The 25,661-nt window shown below is 41.4% G+C and overlaps 1 protein-coding gene across 3 annotated transcripts in view; it reads left to right on the top strand.

Annotated features, from left to right (window-relative positions):
- TMEM131L (transmembrane 131 like) overlaps positions 1-25,661 on the top strand; it is a 190,022-nt gene that overhangs the window by 128,381 nt on the left and 35,980 nt on the right. For 2 of the 3 annotated variants that reach the window (XM_073605317.1, XM_073605333.1), the window contains 5 exons: positions 12,995-13,143; positions 16,524-16,651; positions 18,714-18,871; positions 22,213-22,395; positions 22,911-22,989. In XM_073605317.1, the coding sequence (XP_073461418.1) occupies positions 12,995-13,143; positions 16,524-16,651; positions 18,714-18,871; positions 22,213-22,395; positions 22,911-22,989 (697 nt within the window). The remainder of the gene's footprint in view (positions 1-12,994; positions 13,144-16,523; positions 16,652-18,713; positions 18,872-22,212; positions 22,396-22,910; positions 22,990-25,661) is intronic. The other variant, XM_073605325.1, reaches the window with a different exon arrangement.

Consider the following 25,661-nt stretch of genomic DNA (forward strand, 5'->3'; position numbering starts at 1 on the left):
TGTATAAAAAAAAAATAAATATATATATATATATATATATATATATATATATATATATATATATATATATATATATATATATATATATATATATATATATATATATATATATATATATATATATATATATCATAAGTTTACATACCCTGGCAGAATTTATGATTTCATTTTTCAGAGAATATGAATGATAAAACAAAAACTTTTCTTCCACTCAAAGTTCGTGTTTGGCTGAAGCCATTTATTATCGATCATCTGTGTTTACTCTTTTTTTTAAATCATAATGGCAACAGAAACTACCCAAATGACCCTGATCAAAAGTTTACATAGCCCAGTTCTTAATATCGTGTATTGCCCCCTTTAACATTAATGACCGCTTGAAGTCTTTTGTGGTATTTGTGAATGAGGCTCTTTATCTTCTCAGATGGTAAAGCTGCCCATTCCTCTTGGCAGAAAGCCTCCAGTTCCTGTACTTTTGAGATCTCCCCAGAGTGGCTCAATGATATTGAGGTCAGGAGACTGAGATGGCCACTCCAGAACCTTCACTTTATTCTGCTGTAGCCAATGACAGGTCGACTTGGCCTTGTATTTTGGATCATTGTCATGTTGGAATATCCAAGTACGTCCCATGCGCAGCTTCTAGGCTGATGATTGCAAATGTTCCTCCAGTATTTTTTAATAACGTACTGCATTCATCTTGCCATTAATTTTGAACAAATTTCCTGTGCCTTTGTAGCTCACATATCCCCAAAACACCTCTGTGTTTCACAATAGGAATGGTATACCTTTCATCATAGGCCTTGTTGACTCCTTTCCAAACGAAGCGTTTATGGTTGTGGCCAAAAAGCTCAATTTTGGTCTCATCACTCCAAATTACTTTGTGCCAGAAGGTTTGAGGCTTGTCTCTGTGCTGTTTGGCGTATTGTAAGCGGGATATTTTGTGGCATTTGCATAGTAATGGATTTCTTCTGGCCAAATCTGGCCACTCTTTCTTCAAGTACCTCCTTTTTGTGCATCTTGAAACAGCCGCACCACATTTTTTCACAGAGTCCTGTATTTCTCCTAAAATTATTTGTGGGTTTTTCTTTGCATCCCAAACAATTTTCCTGGCAGTTGTGGCTGAAATTTTAGTTGGTCTACCTGATTTGGTTTCAACAGAACCCCTCATTTTCCACTTCTTGATTAGAGTTTGAACACTGCTGATTGGCATTTTCAATTGTATCCCTTTTCTGTTTTATACAGTTCAACTACCTTTTCCCGCAGATCCTTTCACAATTCCTTTGCTTTGTTATCATTCTGATTTAAAAAGAGTAAACACAGTTGATTGATAATAAATGGCTTCAGCCAAACACTAATCATGAGTGAAAGAAATGTTTTTGTGTTATTCATATTCTCTGAAAAATGGCCAAGAAATCATAAATTCTGCCAGGGTATGTAACCTTATGAGCACAACTGTATGTGTGTGTATGTATGTATGTATATATATATATATATATATATATATATATATATATATATATATATATATATATATATATATATAATTACCTCACAAAAGTGAGTACACCCCTCACATTTTTGTAAATCTTTTATTATATCTTTTCATGTGACAACACTGAAAAATAATTACACTTTGCTACAATGTAAAGTAGTGAGTGTACAGCTTGTATAACAGAGTGTAAATTTGCTGTCCCCTCAAAATAACTCAACACACAGCCATTAATGTCTAAACCACTGGCAACAAAAGTAAGTACACCCCAAGTGAAAATGTCCAGATTGGGGCCAAAGTGTCAATATTTTGAAACCATCTGAACCAAATACGTTTATCTTGGTCTCATCAGACCACAGGACATGGTTCCAGTAATCCATGTCCTTAGTCTGCTTGTCTTCAGCAAACTGCGGGCTTTCTTGAGCATCATCTTTAGAAGAGGCTTCCTTCTGGGACAACAGCCATGCAGACCAATTTCATGCAGCGTATGGTCTGAGCACTGACCGGCTGACCCCCCCCCCCCACACCTCTAACCTCTGCAGCAATGCTGGCAGCACTCATAAGTCTATTTCCCAAAGACAACCTCTGGATATGATGCTGAGCATGTGCACTCAACTACTTTGGTCAACCATGGCGAGGCCTGTCCTGTTAAACCGCTGTATGGTCTTGGCCACCGTGCCGCAGCTCAGTTGCAGAGTCTTGGCAATCTTCTTATAGCCTAGGCCATTTTTATGTAGAGCAACAATTCTTTTTTTCGGATCCTCAGAGAGTTCTTTGCCATGAGGTGCCATGTTGAACTTCGAGTGGCCAGTATGAGAGAGTGAGAGCGATAACACCAAATTTAACACACCTGCTCCCTATTCACGCCTGAGACCTTGTAACACTAACGAGTCACATGACACCGGGGAGGGAAAATGGCTAATTGGGCCCAATATGGACTTTTTCACTTAGGGGTGTACTCACTTTTCTTGCCAGTGATTTAAACATTAATGGCTGCGTGTTGAGTTATTTTGAGGGGACAGCAAATTTACACTGTTATACAAGCGGTACACTCATTAATTTACATTGTAGCAAAGTATCATTTCTTCAGTGTTGTCACATGAAAAGATATAATAAAACATTTACAAAAATGTGAGGGGTGTACTCACTTTTGTGAGATACTGTGTGTGCAGATAAATATTCATATATACATGTAAGCATAATCTCTCAATCTGTCTGCTCCAGGTGATTCTAAAGAGGCCAGCCCCACTGCTATATTAGATTACCCCCTGATATTCTGAATGTGGCATATATAAAATTACAGCAATGTAATTTTATGTACATAACAATTGAACTATGTACCGTTTTTATACTATTCCTGGCCAAATGCCTGGAAACTGGAAATGAACTGAAATAGACACCTTTACTCCAGTGATCTCCACTTGCTTCCGGGTCATGTGCTGAGTGGCTGAACTGATGCATTCTGAATACAGGAGGTTGGCCCGCTCAGCACAGGCGCTATTAAGAGGATGCTTTGCATCTTATGAATGAGTGCAAATTGTTGCCTGATTTGACAGGGTGCAGAGCATAACATCACCACCCTGCCTCTCCACCTTGTCCAATCGGACAAGTCTTTGCATTCATTCATTCAGTAAATCAAAAGCACCCTCTCAATGGCGCCTGTGCTAAGCAGCCATCTTCCTGTGTTCAGAATGCATCAGGCCAGCCACTCGGCATAGGATGCTGAAGCGACTGGAGACAATTGGAGTACAGTTTCTACTTCCGTGATTTCCAGCTTCCAGGGCCAATACCCATGTATTATAATATACAGTACATAATTAGATTGCTCCAAGCTGGACCAATATAACTGCGTAAAAATTTACCATACTTTAAAGTCATTTCTAAAGAGGCATTTAGATATTTGCTTACTTTTGGATGATTAATAACTACCCTTTTAAAAGTTCTTTTAGAACATTTAGTTCTTTTAGTATATGCACAAGTGCAAAGTGGCTTTGCAGATATAATGTCTTACCTTTCGATTTTTCTTATCCTGTGCTGAAAGAACTGTTATCACATGAACATTTTATTGCTTACATTCAGCTTGTCAGCAGTCTTTGCTCAAAAAAATGCACAAAAGTGAATGCCATCCAACAGCAATTCAGTGCTGGTAAAAGTGCACACCACCTCGTAAGATCTAAATCCTTGTCGTTGGCATTGTTCTCAAAATGTAACATTTGTTTTTCATCCATTGTGGGACACAGGAACACAGAGGCTGTCTTGTTAAAAAAATAATAATAATTTTGGACCAGCCCAGTGTATTCCCTTCTACTTCCAGCATACCTTGATTTTCTTAGTGTCCAAAGAGGATGGACATCTTTTCTCCTCTCTGCAGAGAAAGGTCTTAGCTTTTTGCTAGCTACCCTTTTTTCTTAAAATCACGATTACTGCAACATTGCTGCTGAGCTGTTTTCTATATGCAACTGTCTGGTTCAGCCTTTCCTCAGCTTGACCTGACTTTGGAGTGCCGTTCCTGGATCCTGCTGGACCATTTGTTGAGGGGCTTGCTTGGAAAGTGACGTTCGGGCACTGGACCCTGCATTGTGATACTTTCTAGACCTGTGCGTTTCAGTAAAAGTCAGACGCAGAGAGCTTTCCAGGTCCAGAACCTTTGTGTTAGTATTGCCCTGTCTTGGAAGACCTGCCTTGTGAGTCTGGGCTGATGTCAGCTGTATAGAATTTCACAGGTATACTGTGCTCTTTTTTTCCACCGTTCAGCCTTGAGGAAGTACCTTCACGTTGCTGCTCCTACTGCAAGAGACACATGGAGCTCTCCTCGATGCCTGCTGCCCGTCTACAATGTCTAGGTCACCTTTTGCTGCCTGACCCTACACTTGCTGCACAAGAACCTCAGGTCAGGAGTACCTGAGGCCTAGCCTTGTACCCTGAGCACATTCCACCTTGTGGTGCCGCATGTCCGATTCTGGACACATAGTGAACTTGTACCGGGTGTCTTCAGCTTACACTAGACTAATCGTTCCAGGGCTGCTTTCAGTGTCCACCTTGAAGTGCCTTACACCAATGAACTAGAATTTCTCCTCTCTTAATTTGTACTGTCTTTGGAGTCTTCTTTAGCTCCATTGGTTGTGGCCACTTTCTCCGCTCTACACAGAGAGGATTTCACTGCAGGCATGCAGGACCCTAAGCCACATAGCACTACGGATTGCTGATCATGACTACAGAGGCCATGAGATGCTGTGGTGGTTTCCACAGGATTACAAGCAAGAGTTTTGCTTCCAACCTGCTTCTGTCACAGCATAGCAGATCTTTAAATCTCCCTGGTGGGCCTTCTGGTGCAGGGTGTGGCTGCTCCCAGTTCCTATGGCAGAATGACTCCAGGGATTCTGCTCCAACCTTTTCTTCCCAAATCTGAAGGGGATATCTGTCCCATCTTGGATCTCAAGGCCTTTAAATGTCTGTATTTAGGTCTAACAATTCTGAATAGAATCCACCCGGTCCTATTAGAGCTTGCCTTCATCAGGGAGACTTTCTGACCACTGGACATCGAGGGAACCTGCATATCTCCATTTTTTTTTTGTGCAGTTACTGCTTTGCTTTGGGGGACCTCTACACTTAGTTTGTGGTCCTGCCATTTAACCTGTTCTCTGCACTGTGGGTATTCACCAAAGTGCTGGCCCCTCTGCTAGCCTTACTGCACTCTCTGTGCATTCCCTTTTTGGGATACTTGGACATCCTCCTGCTGTGGGAATAATTGGTGCAGGTTCTGGCGGACAACGTATCCCTGACTGATTAGACCTTGCAGAGGTTCTGCTGGGTGCTAAATCTTCAAAAGTCAGCACTGGAACAGACTCATTGCTTGGAATGGAATAAAATAAAGGCGCTGGACTTGAAACTATACATAAACCATCTCCATAGACAGTTATGGAACATAGGAGGTTAACACAGGACTTGTATGGTTTGGCTCACCATTTTTTTTTTTTTTCAAAATTACATCTGATCATTTTTAATGGATACATAACCCTTAACCTTCACCCTAGATAGAGGCAGGTAGAGAATAAAGTCAGCAGCTAGTGACACCGATCTGCTGCAGAAGATGACTGAACTTGGGTCCTATAATAATCTCTTATGTTCTGTCACTGTCTGTGGCAATGGTTTATGTATAGTATTATTTTTGCTAATCGGGACCATATCTGATTTGGATACATTTGATAGTCTGTATTTTTGCTGGATGTCCTCCCATATTATGTTTCTGTAGTGCTAGAATTGAAGCTCAACTTTCTTCAAATACAGGTTGGTAGTAGTTCTTGTCAAATGGCTGCTCAGAAAACAGGAAGTGGGGGTGATATTCTCACAGAGGTGGGGGGGGGTGGTATACATGAACAGAAGAAACCAAGCACAAAACAATTGGGTTAAAAGTCCATATATCCTTCTTTTTACTCTTGTCAGTGATGTTTCAGCCAGTGGAATACAGTAGTCAATGTGTTTTAGAACCCAATTAGCCCCCTTTCATCAGGGCTTGGGTTTGGTTGCTAGAGTTCTATTATGGTCTGTGTGAAAATCTCTTGGATGGATTTCTTCAACACAGGCAAATTTGCAGAGCTCAGTGGCTGTATAAATGGTGTTGTTAGTGTCTGTAGGGTTTTATCACAGTCTATATTAGAACTCTAGCAACCAAACCTGAGCTCTAATGAAGGAGGATTCATTGGCCCCAAAATTAGTTGGCTACAGTTTGTGCACTGGTTGCAAGTACACGCTACACCCTGAAGTGTTCCAGGACCTTTGTCACAGATTGGGCACACTAGATGTTGACCACCTAGTTTCCAGGTTCAACATCAAAATGGACAGGTTTGTCTCCAGGTACGTGGATCCTCTAGCAGAAGCAGTGTGGATGCTCTGGTGGCTCAGTGGGATCAGTACTCCCTGATCTACACTTTTCCTCCTCAAGGAATCCTTTGTCATGTGTTTCATGTTATGCAGCATTAAGATAGAGGATATTCTGGTGATCCTCATATATGGCTCAGGCGGATGTAGTACACTGCCCTTCTGAGACTCCTAGAAGGTACTCTGCAGGCTCTTTCAGATCGTCCAGATCTGTCTGTTACTTACTTGCCGCCCTGCTTCATGGTTGCTGACATTAATGGCATTGCTGTTGAAGCCTAGGTTCTGAGGGATAGTGGCATTTTTGAATCCATGACCCCCCCACAATGCTAAAAGCTAGAAATTGTACTCCCTGCAAGGTCTATTGATTCTTCTACAAGGCATAATTTACTTTGTACGAAACAAGAAACTATCATTCAATGAATTTGGCAGTAAAATGAATCCAGATCAGTTTGCAGATTGGCCTGGACCAGCATTTGGCTCTTAGTACTATCAAGGGTCAGGTCTCTGTGCTTGCAAGCCAGTTAAGAGACTGCTGGCTTCCCATTCTTAGATCAAGAATTTTGTGCAGGGTGTCTTCCATGTGGATCATAACAATAAGAAACAAAATAAGTGTAGCGCTATGAAAATGTGAAAAAGTCCAATGTAATAAACATTAAACTAGCAGTTCCAAATATGGCTGACAAAGAAGAGTCTTCCTGAGAAATAAGACGGAAAATCTTCAGGAGCTGGACACTTCAAATTCATAAATCATCTGGAGTGGAAACATACACAACACCACCAAAAGTGAAGAGGCTTACTGGATTGAATGGACCCGCCAGGGCATACGCCGAGAGGGGTCGGATAGGCTTAGGTGGTGAGTGTCTGCAGACGGCCCGGAGGAGCGATGAGGTGCCTCTCACGTTGCTGTGTCAACCAAACCGATGCCAGAACCGAGGGGTGTGGAACAACCAACACGTAGATTAGGAGGTCCCTCAGAGCGGTGTTGAAAACCAAATGACGAATAGAAGAAAGAAAGGAAGGGCCAAATAGTGTAAATCCTTATAAAACTGAAAATTTTATTAAAATGGGTATACACTCACATGCAGATCCATAAAAAACAGCGCTGTGATAAAATTGGCGACAGTGGGGTCCAGCTCCTGAAGATTTTCCATCTTATTTCTCAGGAAGACTCTTCTTTGTCAGCCATATTTGGAACTGCTAGTTTAATGTTTATTACATTGGACTTTTTCACATTTTCATAGCGCTACACTTATTTTGTTTCTTATTGTTATTACCCTTGTTGGTTGTGTTAGCTGCTTATCTTTGCTTTGGCAGAGCAGAATTATTTTGTTTACATTTCTTCCATGTGGATCCCCTTTTGCACTCTGGGACCTGAATTTTTCTCTGCACTTTAAAAGCTTTCCACTCCTATTTTCATGATTGTATTTCTTGTTGCCATCACCTCAGCGTGGTAAGTGTCTGTATAAATTGGCGGCCTTATCCTGTAAAGAGCTTTTTCTGGTCCTAAACAAGGACAAGGTGGGGTTGAGACCCAGGACCCTCTACCTAAAGTAGTTTTGGCTTTTCACATCAACCAACAAATTGTTCTTCCAACCATGTGTCCAGCTCCTGTTTATCAGAAGTAGCTTATCGCTTGGATGTAGTTCAGGCTGTGCAAGTTTACCTCACAGCCCCTGTTTCTGTTAGATATAGACTGGCTCTTTATCATTCCTGATGGTCCCCACAGGAGAAAGCTGCTTTTCGTTTCACCATTTCCCAGACAAACCATTATTTAAGCTTATGTTCTTAAGGATCTGGTTTCTGCTTTCATGTTCAGGTGCTTTCTACTAGATCTGCGAATGCTTATTGTGCTTTTTGGCATCAAGCAACCGTTGCTGAGATTTGCAAGGCTGCCACCTGGTGGTTTTCTGTGCACATATTCTCTAAGTTTTACCAGGTGGATGTTAAGACCACGTCTAATGCCATCTTCAGGCATTGGTTACTTCAGGCTGCTCTTTAAAGCGATAGTAAACCACGCCTTTAATAAAAATAAAAAACCTGCAAGGCAACGGCATAATGCATCGCATACTAGCACATTATGAAATGCTTACCATAGAACAAACCCTGGTGGCAGGCTGTCACCACTGGCAGGGTTTCCATCTTCACCCAGTCTTCCTTCCGGGCTCGAGTGCTCCGGCCATATGATTGGCTGAGCCGTGATTACGTCACTCCCACACATGCGCATGGGAGCCACGGCACGGAGCTCTGAAGGGACGGCACCGGCTGCATGCAGTGTAAATATCTCCTCAACAGTGCAAGTTTAGGAGATATTCACTGTACCTACAAGTAAGCCTTATTATAGGCTTACCTGTAAGTACAAGTAAAAAAGAAGACTTTAATACCACTTTAAGATGCAGGCAGTACCCAGTTCTGTTTTTGTGGACCTGTTAGTATTTTGTTTCTGTTGCTCACCCCTTAGAGAATATTTGATTTCTGTACCAACTGTAAAATCAATTTCTTAGAGCTCATTGAGGGACACAGCCCCCACCCCTCTAGGTTTATGATCTCTTGGTGTACTGCTATAACACATAACAGGAGCATGCTGGAAGTAGAACAGATTATCCTGGGCTGGCCCTCAATTTGTTTTCCAGTGTCCAGTACTTCTGTAAGCAGCAGTATAACCCAACAGTCTCTGAATTCTGGTGTCATGGGAACCCAAGAAATGGATTTTATGGAACGTACAACAGTCCCATCATTGCAGCTCCCCAGTCCTTGAATGTCTTGGCCGCATTTGTTTTCTTCGTGCTTTTTTCCCTCTTTATGTTCGCCTGAAGATTCTGCACTTAACACACTTCCAGGCCTGGGATGACCCCACTCACCCACACTTCTGTATCAGGACTACAGAACCCCACCCTTAACATAGACGGGCATAGATCAGTAGTTCCTAAAGAGGAAGTAAACCTCGATGGTTGTACTTCCTCTTTTTATCCCCTGCAAAGTAAAAGCATAATGGGCTAGTATGCATCGCATACTAGCCCATAACTAGCCCATTATATTGCACTTACCTGCAAATGAAGCTGGTTTAGGAAGTATTTCCAGTACCTACAGGTAAGCCTCATTATACACTTACCTGTAGGGAAAAGTGGTGTGTAAGAGTTTACAACCACTTTAAAGATAGCTGAGAACATTGTCACTGATAACTGCACAGGCAGAGGGCATAGGAAATTATCGGCTCACAAGATTTCTGGCAGTATCAACCAGGTATTTTTTTTGCAGCCATCAGTCAGATCTATCAAAGCTGTTTCAATGGTATTTTCAAAAGACCAAATAAGATAAGTTCATTGTTGGGGTTTACATAAGGTTCAAAGGTTACCAGACTGCAGGATCAGACATTTTTCACCTGATTCCTTCTTGTTCTGCAGATACAGTAGGAATGTGGTGCTTTGGTTCACAGCTTAGGTAAGAATTATTCAATATGTTACAACCAGCTTGTATGTAGAAAATGTAGAAAGTATCTTTCCATGTGTAGCGGTGTAGTTGCCACTAGTAACAAACATCCACCAATTCACCCCGCTGCCAGACTTTCATACATCACTTGCAGAGACAATGAGCAGTCCTTTGCTGGTTTTGTTTTTGTTTATTGGGGGGTACAACTTAGTTGGGGTGAAAGGGGTATATGGGATGCCCATAGAATAGTTCACTTTGCCATCATATTTGTAAATCTTACTGGTTAGCACATAATTAGAGCCTGAAGAAATAATGTGCGTGTTTACCTGCTATGAAATTTTCTCCTGCATCACTATGCAGACTATTGCTCCTCCTCTGCTTAATTCCTGCAGACTATTGCTCCCAGGACTTCCTAACCCATGACCGTGTAAGGATGAGGACATCACTCTTGACCATGTAAGGGTGATGTTCCCAGAGATCCTTTCCTCCTGCTCAAACTTATCCTGTAATTTCCAATGTAATATAAATGCCAAATCATCTTCTGTAAGCAAGAAGGACCCACTCTGAACAGTTCCTTAAAGTGGAGGGCCACCCTAAAAAAAAATTGCATTAAAAATCCTAAAAAAAAATTTTTTTAAATTTGAAAAAAAAAAAAAATTTTAAACTTACCTAAACCCTTGTTGCTAGGCAGTCTTCATAATCTGCCTCTTCCTATTCCACGTCGTGTCCTGCTCCTCGGTGAGTGGCCCCGTTGCCTTCTGGGAACTGTGTGTGTTCCCAGAAAACCATGGGCCATTCACAGAGCGCCGCTCGCGCGTGCGCAGTAGGAAACTGGCAATGAAGCCGTAAGACTCCACTGCCTGTTTCCCTTAGGATAGCGGTGCCGAGAGCCGAGGGACGGGGCGGCCGACATCGCAGGCACCCAGGACAGGTAAGTCTACTTATTTAAAGTCAGCAGCTACAGTGTTTGTAGCTGCTGACTTTAAAAAAAAATGTTGCTGGCCGGAATCCCGCTTTAAGCTGGCTCTGGTTGCTCGCCTGCAGCACCTCTCCCTGGAGGCCTAGTAGTTTAAAAGCACATGTTGGATGGTGGACTACTGTTCCCAGCCAGCCCAGCTTGCAAATCCTGTGCTCTCAGGCCACATAGATTTGACACATATCACCACAGTCTCTCCTTTGATCCAGGACTCCTCATCATTGACCGTGTAATGACGAGGACTTTGCTAATGACCGTGTAAAAACAAAGTTCCCTCACAGACTTCCTGGCGCATCCAGCTCTCCATTGTGGAACACTCACCGACCTTTCTCTGCCCTGAGTCCTTGATGGAGAACTTGACCAGACTATACATTCCGACAGCTTCACCTGCCCCTCTGCTCCAGGAGTTCCTTATCGATCACCGTGTAACGATAAGGACATCGCCAGTGACCATGTAAAGGTGAAGTTCTCCCTGGGCCTCCTCCTGCAATCTGCGCACACACCCACCCCACCTGATGGTGGTGCCCTTCTTCTGCTGTCTAGTATTCCATTCTCCACTTCTTCACCCAGCTGACAACTCCCCGCAGTGGCATGTTACCTCAGCTTATATAGGAGGCCCGTCCACTGCCAATTCCAGTTGGGGATTGGTCAGGGCTCCCACATGAGCTGCCTACCACTCCAGTCCCAGGCCCTACCCCTCTTCCAGAACATTCTCCCTGGAAGCAGGGGAGGCGCCTCAGAACAAGAGCACAGATGGCCACACCCACTTCTACTCTAACAACTCCCAGCCCCCAGATCAAAACAGGCAGGCCTAGCTTGCAGCATAGGCCTGCCTAAATTTGCCTGTGCTGACTGTCTCCTAGTAAAATTTCTATTAATAGCACCTACCTATTGGTAGAGGGTGCTACACATGGTCAGATTGTTAAGAAACACCCATTGCTTATTACCTTCAGTGTTTAAGAATAGAATATATTTTTGTAACTAGCTTATAATCCGCTTAAATTGATTCTGTCGCTAGTTAAAAAAAAAAAAAAGCACTGCCTGGAAGGAAAAGTTAAAGTGGTATTAAACCCAAAAGCAAACATTTATTATATTGCAGCTTGGTGATCCAGCCGATAAGTCTGCTATTTTTCAACAGCCGTTGTAGCAATTAGAGGTTTGAGGCAAATCGTTTACCACTAATGGATGCTTACAATGATCAGCTATTATTTATGTAAAACTTTTATCCCAAAAGGAACAAACAGTTGCTGTATCTGCTTATAAAGTGTTATCTGGAGTTTGGCTTTAATTTGTTTAGTGAATCTAAATCTGCTAGTAGATCTAACACTCCCCTCCCCAAAGACTGACATTGCTGCAGTCCAAAGGTGTCTTTGTTGCTCCTTCATCCAGAGTGGGGGCACTTTAATACAGGAGGTGTGTTACTGGCTAGATCACAGGTGAAAACAGAGGGAAAAAAGGCCTGCAAAAAAAGAAAACAAATGCAGCTATAACATCTAATTATTGGTAAGCTGCAATATTATATTTTTGGTTTAATACATCTTTAAAACTTGCCTATCCTGCCACCTGCACTATTTATCTTTGTTCTCCAACTACGGTGGCTGAAGAACCTTTATTATCTGACCTGCTACCAGATGATGTGTTAGTTACTTGGTTCCTTGCTGGATGCTGTGGTTCAATTTATTGTCCCTTTTGTCTCTACTGTGTACAGTAGTGATGCGCTAACCGGGGTCATACTGACAGTAGGAGAGAACGAAGTGAAAGAAATTAGCTCATCGGTCTGCTGTTGTAAGAACAATCGAGTTTCAAGACTGTTTTGTGGTATCTGTGTATATCTCAAGAATCAATAAACAGAAATACAAATACTTAAAACAAGTTCTATATGTGTGTTTCATCAGTGTTTAGCTACTTGTCTGGAGTTTATTTGATTTTTGATTTTGATATGGGATTTGTACTGCGCCGAATGCTCTCTGTTAAATCAAAAGTAGGTTAGAATGCGACCAGATATCGCTACAACCTTTCACCTACTGTGGACTTCTATTGGTCTTGAGCTTAAAAGAAATCTGATTAGGTTAGCCACCTTAATTTAAGCCCAAGAATTTGGGCTTCAAGCTCTAGGTGGTAAGAAAAAGACCATTTTGGTATTTATGGAGATTTTATACCCTGGGTTAATTATTCTGTTTGTAGATCTTACAAATTTGTGGTATTATCCACTTTATGGCTTCTTACAGGAAACAAGCATCGTATTTCCCCCACAGCACACAAGGAATGTGTTGAAACACCCAAAAAGTCCACAGACAGAAAAGCTTCTGCAGAAAAGAATCCTCAAAACAGTATACGGGAGAAGACCTGTGGTAAACCAGATGTGTCTCCAATCAAGGTATGTTTGTTTTTTTTGTTTTTTTGTTTTTTTATGTTGTCCTGTAGTTGAAGATTCTCTTTAACCTTGATAAAACGAAATCTGCTGTGCAAAATTAGAATCGGCCTCAAGTGACATCTGAAAACTGGAATCCTGTGACTCTGTGGTTATAGGGTTACCTTATTAGAATCCAGGTCAGTTCTTTTTGGTAAGCCAGAGTCCCCTGCCTTCTCCTCAGGGGCCACTACTTGGCCAAATTCCTCACAGATACTGACCGCAGATGTTAAAGCTGGGAAAACCATTTTTGTTTTGTTTTGTTTTTTTTTTGTTTTTAGGTTTTTTTGTTAAACCAGTGGGTTGATCGAAAAAAAAAACCTGACAGATCCCCACATCCACACAAGCGATGATAATGCAGGGATCTATCCCACTGTGTACTTTGTACTCTGACAGAGGGACAGACTTGCCTTGGCATGAGAAGTCCAAGGAAGAGACAATCTCATCCTTCTGTTTCTGCATCTAGACATATCTATTCCACAAAGCTAAAAGCAAGAAGTTGTGGGATGTTTGTTAATCCTTGCAGGTCCATAGGTAGTGGATCTTCAGGCATTTGGGTGCAGAGAGCACCTCTTCAGAATGTAAGGATAGCCCCTTACCCCTGGCAGCTTCAGCTACTCACGCTCTTGTCCACTGCACAGATTAATGCCCTTGCCCCTCGGGGCCTCCTCAACCTAGAGGCTAAGCCTCTGTTTTCTGTGCTAATTCATTCTCTCATGCTATGTCCCATCCTGGCCATTACACTTGCCCTCCTGAAAAATTCTCTTTACTTGAGGCATGCAAGGTCATGAGTGATAACTGTACACCTCAGAGTCCGTCCATCCTTTTACCATAGGAACCCCTGACCTACCCAGTCATCTAGGACCAACTTTGCCTGTCGTCAACCCTTAATTTTTTTTTATCCTCATTGTGGCCCCTGCACACCTGGTGGGCACTTATTTGTCTCTTTTCTTGGCATCCCCTCATGTGGGAGGGTGACGACCTCTGTGAAGAGAGCACTCTTTGTGAGCTCTCAAGGGGCTATACGCACGCAAAATCCAGAAGGGTCTTGCTTTTATCAGGTTTCTGTGTTGGAAATTGCCTTCACCTGTAGGCGACAGTAATTAGCATAGCTCCTTGATTGAGGGGCCCACAACATGGTTCCCCCAAACCCCTTGTCATCAGACAGGTATATACCAGTCTCTCCTCTTTTGGAGCATTGGTTAATGAGGGCAACCCTCTTTTGGTTGTTGAGTCACTTCCTTGTCTTCCATCTCCTCTTTGTCCACCTCAGTATCTTACTCTGCTGTTGGGGTCAGAACAAGCATATGTGTCTACTCCTAGGGATTGGATAGTTTGTGGCCTGATCACTCAATTTCCCCATCAGATGTTTGACAAAAACTTCTCTCCCCATCTTTGGGGTTTTCTTCTCATAAGAGAATCATTGTCTTTGGGGCCACGTTCTAGAATTCCAAAACGGGTGGTACATTCTACTTTTTGGGATCCTTCTTTGGTCAGGTCACCTGGTTCGGACACCACTAGACACTGCTGCGTCTTCACTGCCAAGAAGTATTGGTCAGTCCCTGATGGAATGATCAGAGATGGTCTGATTCCAGTTATGTGTGAAAAAATACTTTGCACAACTTCAGTTATTGCAGCTACATGCACCATCTGTTTGTGTAAGTGATCGAAAATGTATATATAGATAAATGCTGAAATATAAACCTAAAAAACAATAAATGGTTTCACATGCATGGTTGTAATAGCATAATACCATATATGTTGGGCTGAGTGCTTTATGTACTGTATATTGTTTTTTATGTTTATAGCACAGCACTTATCTTTCAATACTTTTTGATTCCTGTTATGGATAATATCGTAGGTAAAAGTCTTACCCAAGCTGATCACTCTAAGGGCAATCCTCAGGAAGCAAGCCCTTCCCAACTTGCTGACTCTTAATGTCTAGGAAAGGCAAGATATATTCTTTCAGCTGGATCCTTATTAGGGCTTGCCCCAGAGATGCCTCTTGCATACTTGTGAGGTTGTCTAGCTCATCCTCCCCTTCATCAGGGTTATAACACATCTCACTAATCTATGTTTGGGTTATAGCTCTTCTCTTGCCTACTCATGTTAGGGTGTTGCTGTTGCACCTTACCCCATCAGTTGTTCCAACTTGAATGGGATTAAATCTCTCTTTTCTGGATTCAGAATTCTTGTTCACACTATTCATCAGTTATACACGTTGGAACGGAACCTGATCGTTAAGTGAGGAATACCTGTAGTTTCTAGCTCATTTCTTCTTTTCATCTTCACTTTTCATCTTGTTCTGACAATATCATGAGGTATGGAGTTCTCATTTCTTGACCTTTTTATAGGGTCAGGTGAGTAAAGGCTTGGAGTCTTCATGGTAGGACAGCTGGTCTTGCCCTTACAAGGATTTTTTTTTTTCAGGTCCGATATCTTGTTTCTACCAGGGACCTTGTTTCCTTTCCTTGTTAACCTTGTTGGCTATTTTTTTTTTCTTCCCTAACTGGAATTTGTTATTGTTCCACCCTTTGGTGGGTTAAGGTTGTCAACTTTTCACTGAAGGATTGGTGCTTCTTCCGTGGTTATTCCTCTCTTGTTTTGTGACCCTTTTTTCTGGGGCACTAGGTTAATTTTCTGTGTCCTCACTCTAGTTGTGTTAGGTTTCCATATCAGGCAGCAGCTTCAGCCTCATCCAATGTTTGTTTCAGGTGGAATTTGGGCTGCAGGCAGTCTCCAGTTGTGTTTTGTTTAACTTCCTGACAATATAAAGGACTTTCTGTGTCTCTGTACGAGAAAGAATTGGAATATCTGCTTTTTTTTTTCAGGCCATTGAGGGACACCGATCCCACCCCTCTTTGTTTATGAACATGCTTTTGGTACTGCTTGTCTGAGACATGTTAGATACAGATGGGTTTTTTTGGGGGTGTTTTTTTTTTTTTTTTTGCCATTATCCACTCCTTGTGTTTGCCAGCAGTATGCCTTCCTGTGATCTGAACGGACTGCAGGGAAAGAATTTGCTTTAATTATTTTTTGTTATGCAACTTCCCATAATGCTGTATGCACCCCCTTCCTGCTCTCAGGCCCAGAAGGGAAGAGGATTGTGGTCTTGGGACAGGCAATAAATCGCCCAAATTAAAGGTATAAAAACATCGATTTTTGTATTTTGGAGCACATCAATCACTTTTATACTGCGTGGGACTATTTATGTGCAAGGCTTTCCAACCACTTCAAGTAATCTTCTCTGAACAGTGCATACAGTATAGTATTAATTTTTTGTTTTAGCGATGACTACTGTATACATTATATGTCAATTTATATAGAGGGTGTTTTATATCTTCCAGCAGGAGGAGCAGTTTCGGCGGAAAAACCCATCCGAGAAAAGGGATGGTGTGTTTGCAAATTTAAATTGGAATAAAAACAGGACGTGTGCTAGAAAAAATAAAAAGAAGAACAGTGTCTTCCCTGCAAGGTACCTGTTTCTTCCTATCTATAGACTTTTATACCATAATGATTTTCCTTTCTGGTCTCAAGGGCATTCCCAGTATTAAACTTAAAGGGAAACTGTATTGATTTTAAAGTGGCTCTACACTGCATCTGAGCACCACAACCAAAAATACCCTATTTTATACATTTTTGTTATTCAATGCAAACGCCCCCATCCATCCATCCATGTCCCCATGCTTTATTTTAATGAGAAATTACTTTGAAAAACATCCCCTAGCATTTCTGGCTGCAGTCATTTTGAGTAAGGGCAAATGATTCATGTAGCATTTGCTTCCTGGAATATATCTGCCCTTAGCTCAGTCATACAAGCAGGGGGGTGTGTTAAGCTCAGCAAACACCATCCTTAAGACTCCTGGGATGTATGACAATTGTTGCCTATCCATGGAAACTAGGAAGTAACTGAAGAAATGTAAATAAAAGATTAAAACAAGTTAATATAACATACTTTCCTATCTATTTTCATACTAATGCTAGCAGCATAAGGATTACAAATATTAATGATTTGAGAGAGTGACGTTCCTCTTTAAGTCAGTCTTATTTCTTTTTTGTGGATACATTCTTAAACTGATGGGTTGCATCACTACCTTTAAAAATGCATGCAGTGTACACACAATACAACCTGGGTTTTCATGTACATGTGATTTGCAGTGTAATGAAGAGTATCATATTTGCTGCTGAGTGGCAGTTTTTTTATGGATTCCCTTTAAAGCAAACTATATATTTGTCCTTTCTCCCACTGTGTTAAGTTTATAATACTACCTGTACAAATGATACAACTTCATATATAGGGTTTGTGCCAGCAAGCCTCCGGCTAACACATTTCTAGTGTTGCTGGACTTTTTCATTCTTTCAGCTAGACACACATTTTACTGTCTAAGTCCAATCTCCTTTTATATTTACTAACCTGGATATACATTGAATGGATTGTTTAAGTAGTCCCTTACAATGTAGTTGATAAATCCTAAAGGCAGTTTTACCGTGGGGATAAAAGTCAGAGCATGTGGTCAGTTGCTGCTCTTTACTTTCTCCAAAAACTGTCTTCATTTGAGGTAGTCAGGATCTGTTGTGTGACTAAACAAATGGTAAGCATTTCAACAGCCTGACTCCTCTCCTCTCTAGCACCCTTTCCAGGACTAAGTCTTTCCTGACTGCAGCGCATTTACTAATACAGTATAAATGGTCCACCACCAAGGGATCTTCGTAATCCCAGCAGGTTTAATAATACAGTTACTTGGGCACTTCTGTTTAGGGCAGTGAAAAAGGGAGGCAGAGCTGTAGGTATCTTCCTAGACTCATTGAAACACTTTAAGGGAGGCCATAGGCGATGAGAATTTCGCACGATTAGCACAATTCCCCCGTCAACACAGACAGTGCTGACAGGGGAATCCCTCCTATAGAGTATTTATCTTCTCCCGGTGGGGGAAGTCATGCCCCCCCGGGAGAAGACACTAGTTATAATCGCAAGTGAATCAGGTAGGCTGGTTGTACCCAAGCTGAACAATCGATCAGCTTGGTACATTCAGCCTGCCCATACACTGTTTGAATCTCGGCCATTTCTTGCTGAACTGGTCAAGATTCAACCCGTCTATGGCCGGCTTAACTCTTCACTCAGGCTTCTACCAGTTGCATGGCAGATTATCTTTTTTTTGGGGGGTACATTTTAAATTGTCTGCACTGTATCTAAAACTAAAACCATGTTCATATAATATGATGTGTCTTTTGTATGTCGTTCACTGCTTCTTTGGGCAGTAAGCTGTATTGGGCAGGGCTGTCATACCACTACTGGTATGTTCTATATTAGCTACGTATGCATCTATTTTATATAGCCTTCTGTAAAGTGCTATGGAAGAGCCTCTTTAAAGTGACTAACCATACCATTATACGAAGGCAGGTAAAATAAAGAGCAAGTGGGGAGACAGTGGCTGGGCAAGATTGAAGTAATAGGTTCTAATAAACTGGTTCAAGATGGGAATGTTCTGACTTTAAATAACTTAAGAGCGTTGTCTGTTTTTCTTTAAAATTACCAGAGTTGCAGAACAAAGTACTTTGAAACACAGCTATCAAGATGTGGACAGACCGGAGTCGAGAGCTACAAACAGAGGGAAAACCTGGAGTGCATTGCCAAATGGTGACGTCTGCAGGATAGAATCAAAAAACAGCCGAATGCCACCACGTGGAGATACAGGTATCTTGTCTGCTAAATAGGAACACCAATTGGATATTGCAAAGAGGTTTTAAACTGTGAGGTCCTTTTTATATGCAATTCATTTTCTTTGCATACAAGCTGAGATTTTGAACTTGGCCTGTATTTTAAACACCTGTCATTAACACAGGTTACCTGCAGTCTTTTAGATCTCCTATATGATCTGTAAGAGAAGAAAATAATCTGGAATCCGCTGCACTACTTCAACCTTCATTGCATGTACCATAAAATCATCACAGACCATGTGGGGTACAGCTGAACGTTCACACGTTTCACGCTACAACTAGCGCTTACTCCTATCCCCAGGACAGACATACCAATTCTATACTATCTGTATAACAATGAGCCTGATTTCACCTGATGAGAGGACTCCTCCCATACAAAAAAGGGGCATATGGAGTATCCAAGCAATAGGGTTGATTGGTTCTAAAACCACATACATTGTACAATCTCATCATCCTGTGTCTGAAAAAACTTCCTAACATACTACCTCATAGTTCCACATACAAAGTATAATCCAATGTGTACAATTACATCTATCAACTGTGCCTGTATTTCCAGTGGCCAAAACAGCAAGGTAGATGTAGGGAGATAGTAGACGCCTTATTCAAGTCGCAGCCAGAACTGTATGTTTGGTAGCTCACTCGTTTACATACAGCTTATATATATTATAAATAAAAAGGATAGTGAAAAAATATATAAAAACATGATAATGTCAATGTTTGAGGCTTGGTTCACATTGCTGTGCGGAGCGGCTCACAGCAGAGGTCCGGTGCGTCCCTGTTCTTAATTTCAGTCATCTCTATAGCAACAAAACCACTTTATCTGGGACCTAAAAGGATTCCCTCCACCATAAATATGCACCCTCTCCCACCAACCCATAATTAGGTTGGTGAGAGAGGGAAAAAATCTAGCGACAATAAACGCTCCACGTCTCTGGCAAAAGAATTCTCCATCAAATTGGAAAAATATGATGTGCAAGCAAGTAACCCAAACAATTAAAAATATATTCCTTCTGAACGCATTGACGACCACTGTATCTATCTAAATAGAATGTGTTGGCCTCCAATCCTAAAGCATTGGGTATGCATTAGTAAAAGTTAGCCGCATCACACGTCACCCAGATATAGTCGTCGTCGTCCCCCCCCCCCCCCCCCCATTTACAATTTTCAATATATCTAGTAACTGTTTAGTGTCCCTTAAAAACCGGGTAACTCGCTAACCAAGGGTTATAACTGAGTATCCACCCATTGGCCCAATCTCTCATTTAGGTCCACCCACTAGGGGGTTAAGACCTTTGTGGGTTTTAGGCAGGTGGTAGAAAACTGCCATAACTGGAAATTGGGGTACTAGGATCTCACCTTCTTCCTTATTGGAAACCCCAATCTTAACTCCTTTCTCTATTAAGGCTGTCAATCTTCCTTTATATAGTTTTGTTGGGTTACTTTTTAGTTTTTCATAGGGGACATCATTATACAGTTGACGCAGGGCTTCCTTTTTGTATGCCAAAGCACCCTGAACAACTATGAGTCCACCTTATCTGAACCTTTTATAACAATATCGGGATCTTTACTTAACTTCATAAGGGTCTCCTGTTCTCAGGAGACAAATTGTCCTTGGCAATGGAACCAAGCACAGATGCACGTGAAGCCAGCCTAGTAAGATCTTGTTCTACTAACTTTTGATATTCATCCATAACTTTAACCCTTAAATTGACTGGATAAAAAATGTGAATGGTTAACATTCACAGTGCCCTCCACTATTATATTGCCAGATTCACCCATAGGTTCTTCCACGTTTATAATTCAGCACTGATCAGTGATATATGATCTGTAAAAACTGCTGGTTGGTGACATAAATGTTTAGACTGCAAAAAAATTTCAAATGTGTCAGGAAACAGTGTTGATCCTCCAGAAAAATATAATTTTAGCCGTAAAGCAGTCCTAATGCTTCAGCAGAGAGTGATAGAACCAATGACTGCACAGAAAAGCATTTATACAGTACCTTGAAAAAGTATTCACACCCCTTGAAATTTTCCACATTTTGTCATGTTACAACCAAAAACGTAAATGTATTTTATTGGGATTTTATGTGATAGACCAACACAAAGTGACACATAATTCTCGCAAGATTGCCCTGTATTTGGCTCCATCCATCTTCCCATCAACTCTGACCAGTTTCCTTGTTCCTGCTGAAGAAAAGCATCCCCAAGAACATGATGCTGCTACCACCATGTTTCACGGTGAGGATGGTGTGTTCAGGGTGTTGTGCAGTGTTAGTTTTCCGCCACACGTAGCATTTTGCTTTTAGGCCAAAAAGTTAAATTTTGGCCTCATCTTACCAGAGCACCTTCTTCTACATGTTTGCTGTGTCCTGCTCGTGTCTTCTATCAAACTGTAAACAGGACTTCTTATGGCTTTCTTTCAACGATGGCATTCTTTTTGCCACTCCTCCATGAAGGCCAGATTTGTGGAGTGCACGACCAATAGTTGTCCGGTTGACAGATTCTCCCACCTGAGCTGTGGATCTCTGCAGTTCCTCCAGAGTTACCTTGGCTGCTTGTCTGATTAATGCTCTCCTTGCCCGGCCTGTCAGTTTAGGTGGACGTCCAGGTCTTGGTAGGTTTACAATTGTGCCATACTCTTTCCATTTTTGGATGATGGATTGAACAGTGCTCCGTGAGATGTTCAAAGCTTGGGATATATTTTTTTTTTATAACGTAACACTGCTTTAAACTTCTCCACAACTTTATCCCTGACCTGTCTGGTGTGTTCCTTGGCCTTCATGATGCTGTCTGTTCACTATGGTTCTCTAACAAACCTCTGAGGGCTTCACAGAACAGCTGTGTATTTATACTAGGATTAAATTACACACAGGTGGACTTTATTTACTCATTAGGTGACTCCTGAAGGCAATTCACTAGAGTTTAGTTAGGGGCATCAGAGTAAAGGGGGCTGAATACAAAGGACGCCACACTTTTCGGCTATTTATTTCTAAAAAATTTAGAAAACCATTTATCACTTTCCATCCACTTCACAATTATGTGCCACTTTGTGTTGGTCTATCACATAAAATCCCAATAAAATACATTTATGTTTTTAGTTGTAACATGACAAAATGTGGTAAAATTTCAAGGGGTGTGATTACTTTTTCAAGGCACTGTAGGTTAGCAGTGGCCCATATAACTGTCTGAAACTGTTTTTTTTTTTTTTTTTTTGTTTTTTTTTTTTTGACTGTTAAATTTTTCACAGTGATAATTTCAGTTTATTGCAACATACTATCTTCTGTTTTTATGTCTGACGTGTATATATACTCCTTTTCAGAATGCTATCAGATTCTCAAAAAGAAATCTGTTGAGAAGTTTTCTTCTGACTCTAGCTCTGAATGTGGCAGTTCTCGCGGCAGTGTGCGGGCTAGCCGAGGCAGCTGGGGAAGCTGGAGCAGTGCTAGTAGTTCTGATGGAGACAAGAAAACTGTCATACCCAACAGGTTCTACCTCCCACAGAGTAAGTGACTATCCCTATTTAACACTGTCAAACATCGAATCAGTTTTTCATGTCTGTATATAACAAATATATTGTACTATACTTCTGCTACACAAATGTGGTTTTGATTTGGTCATTTGTAGCCACATTGCCTTACATTACTAAAAAGCCAGGTTATATATAGCAAAAAATAAAACAAGCCAGGAAGCTTAAAAGTAATGTTTGTAGATCTGTTTATGGTTAGATTGATATGGTCAGGTTTGTCTATTTTTTTTTTTTTTATTTAGACCAACTCATCCAAATTCCGATGTAATCAGATCAAGTACAGATTTGTCTGCCTTGCCAGTTCTAGCTCTAACTGGCTTTAGTTAGGACTCAAAATTTTGTACTGATTCCAATATTAGACATCCTACTCTAGCGACTAAGAAAAAGGTTTTATTATTCAAAAATGAATTCATTTTCAGGGCTTGTGGTTAGCATGGAAATTGCATATGGTTATTTTGCATACCTTTCTTATACTGTTTTTTTATTTTTAGGAGAAAACATGTCACACAGTAGTTTTCCTGCAGAGAGCCCTATTGCTTTAAATCTGTCGCACAACATTTGTAACACAAGGTAAGACTTTCATCGAAACAAAAATGATGTATATTGTACTTTACTAGCCTTTAGATTTGGTGGTGACATTAGTTTTATATTTTTAATGCTTTTTCTTGTTATTATTTGACGATTCTGCCAATAACACACTAGAAGTCTAGGATGACAGCACTTGCCCACCCTACTGTATCTATTAAAACAGAAGCTAGAAAGGACTACAGTACTCCACCCCACTTTTATTAAAATAGAGGGGCGTGGTTCAGTAGCCCTCAGTGATAGCTGAGAACAATCTAACTGATAATAATCCAAACAGATAGAGCGCCCAAGAAGTCATCAGCCAATAAGTTTGTGTCAATTTTTTTTTCAGTAGTGTTTGTTTTTTTTGTGTTTTTTTTGTTGCACGTATGAAGCCAATATAACACTGTCCTAATCATACATTGTCTAAAGGTGTTGGACTTTTTCTCCTTTTTGAAGAAAATCAACCTTGACTTAACTAGTTTATTATTTTTTCCAAAGGCCACAGGGAGTGGCTTACATTAACCATCAAGGGAGCACCAGGAGTCTGGCTGCATTGAGAAAAAAGTGAACCAGATCATCTTACGGACAGAAACCCACTGTCCAGCAATTTCTGTGAACCATATTCCAGGAGTAAACAACTGGAAAGGGGATTTAGCCGCCATTGCCTATATCAGGGAATGAGCCATCCAGATGCCTTTACTCTGATAGGCCAAAAATGGGGGATTACAGATGTGGTTATCCTAGCCTCCAGATCGAACAACAAACTACCTTTTTGCCAGAACCACGATCCTCTAGCCCCTGATGCCTTAATAATCTCCTGGTCACAGTTCAGACTATCTTACCCCTTCCCTCCAGTGCATATCCTACTTCATTTGCTAAAGAAAATAGAGCAGGAGAATAAATCTGTGTTTTTATTTGCACCAAACGAACCCAGTGGAACCTAATTTCATGTTTTGTGTGTGACCCTTTGATGTTGGGGGCCGCAATTGAGGCCCCCCCCATATCAAAGTTGACCACTACTGCTGTAGAGATCTCTAGTACAAAGTAGATTTTCACGTCTGCCAAATGTGTTTCTGAACTGATGGCCATTTCCTGTAAATGGCCTTTCCTAAAAATTAACAATGACAAGGTTGTTCTACGCCCAAGACCATCTTTTCTCCTGAAGGTGGTATCCTAATAAGAGCCATTAGCGTATATCTTAAAGCTACAGCTCCAGTAGATGGATTGGTTCCTGTCTTCAGGACCTCACACGGGAGCTCAGTTGCGTAAGCCTGCCACTTTGTCTTCTGTTCATGCTTTTTAGACGTTTTACCAGATAGACATCCTAATTTTCTGCTGATGCAGGTTATGGCCGAAATGTTCTTGCAGCAGTCGGGGGTTGGGCCTTCTGACCTTTGTTGCTGAGCCTGTTGGAGCACTTCTGTTTGCCTCATTGTTACTCACTACTCTTATTCATTCCTTGGGGATGTTCCATGGTGTATAAATACGCCAGTGATACAAAAAACGCCACTTGCTCACATCTATAGCTGGTTATCGCAGTAAAAAGCATTGGAAGGCTAACAACAGGTACAAACAGGGCCATGGATAAATCCATGGAAAAAAACAAGCTTAATGCGCATGCATTTGCAAATGTGTGCAGACTAAACCCCTGCTTTTAACGCATACTGTTAGACAGGTTATTTGGTTGTCTGCAGGCTGGTGGTAAGTTAAGCTTGTTTTTTTCCATGGATTTATCCATGGCCCTGTTTGTACCTGTATAAATACTCTGCCCGTAAACTCTATGTTTTGGAGTACAAAACAGGACACAGAGTACCCTTTCCTTTGTTTACTCTCAATTACTTGCTAAAAAAACTAGGGACTCTCACAGAGTGGGGTACAGTTATAGGGGAGACGACCAGAAGGCGTGTCCTCTAAAGCTTTGCCAGTGCCCAGTCACCTGAAGGTACATGCTTATAACCTGTATGAATATGCTGCTTGTGTCCTGTACTGGACTCTCTGATATGTAATTTACAGGTAAGTCAAAATTCCTTTCTTTTAACATACACCCCAGGACCACAGGGCAATCTTCATATCCATTATGAGATTTTTGCTGCAATCTTCAGATGATTGGACACTGGCAAAAAAGACAGGCAATTCCCTCCTAAGCATAACCCCTTACAACTAGACAAGGCTTCAGATTTTTTTTTTTTTTTTCTCTAGTGTCTTAGGTAAGGGGTTATGTCTGTGCAGTCACTGCATGAAAAATTGCTAGCTTCTCAATGGTTGCATGTGTTCCATTAGAAGACAGACTTTTTTTTTTTTTTTGGATCCATTTCGCACATCTTTTCTATGCTAAGAGGAATGGTACCCAACCAGTTTTGGGCCCAAGGGGATGGCTTGTAATGTCAGTCATCACTGAACCCTGTGGAACGGTATATTGCCTTGTGGACTGGTAGGGTACTGTACAGATCCACAGTAATGTACCCCAGCTGCGTAGTGCAGTCCCTGAAGTTCCATTGCCCCCTGTGATGGGTGAAGCTTGCTGCATGGAATGTTGAGTGCTCTGGGGTAGTCTCTACTGATACCTTTTTTTGCCTTTTCTGGTGGCACGGTGCGTTCTTGGCTGACTTGGTCCATCGTTCCCAGCAGGGCATGTCTCTTTGACAGCAAAGGGGTCAGGATGTAGGGGGTGAGGT

This window comes from Aquarana catesbeiana, linkage group LG01 (genome assembly GCF_042186555.1).
Source record: "Aquarana catesbeiana isolate 2022-GZ linkage group LG01, ASM4218655v1, whole genome shotgun sequence".
NCBI lineage: Eukaryota > Metazoa > Chordata > Amphibia > Anura > Ranidae > Aquarana > Aquarana catesbeiana.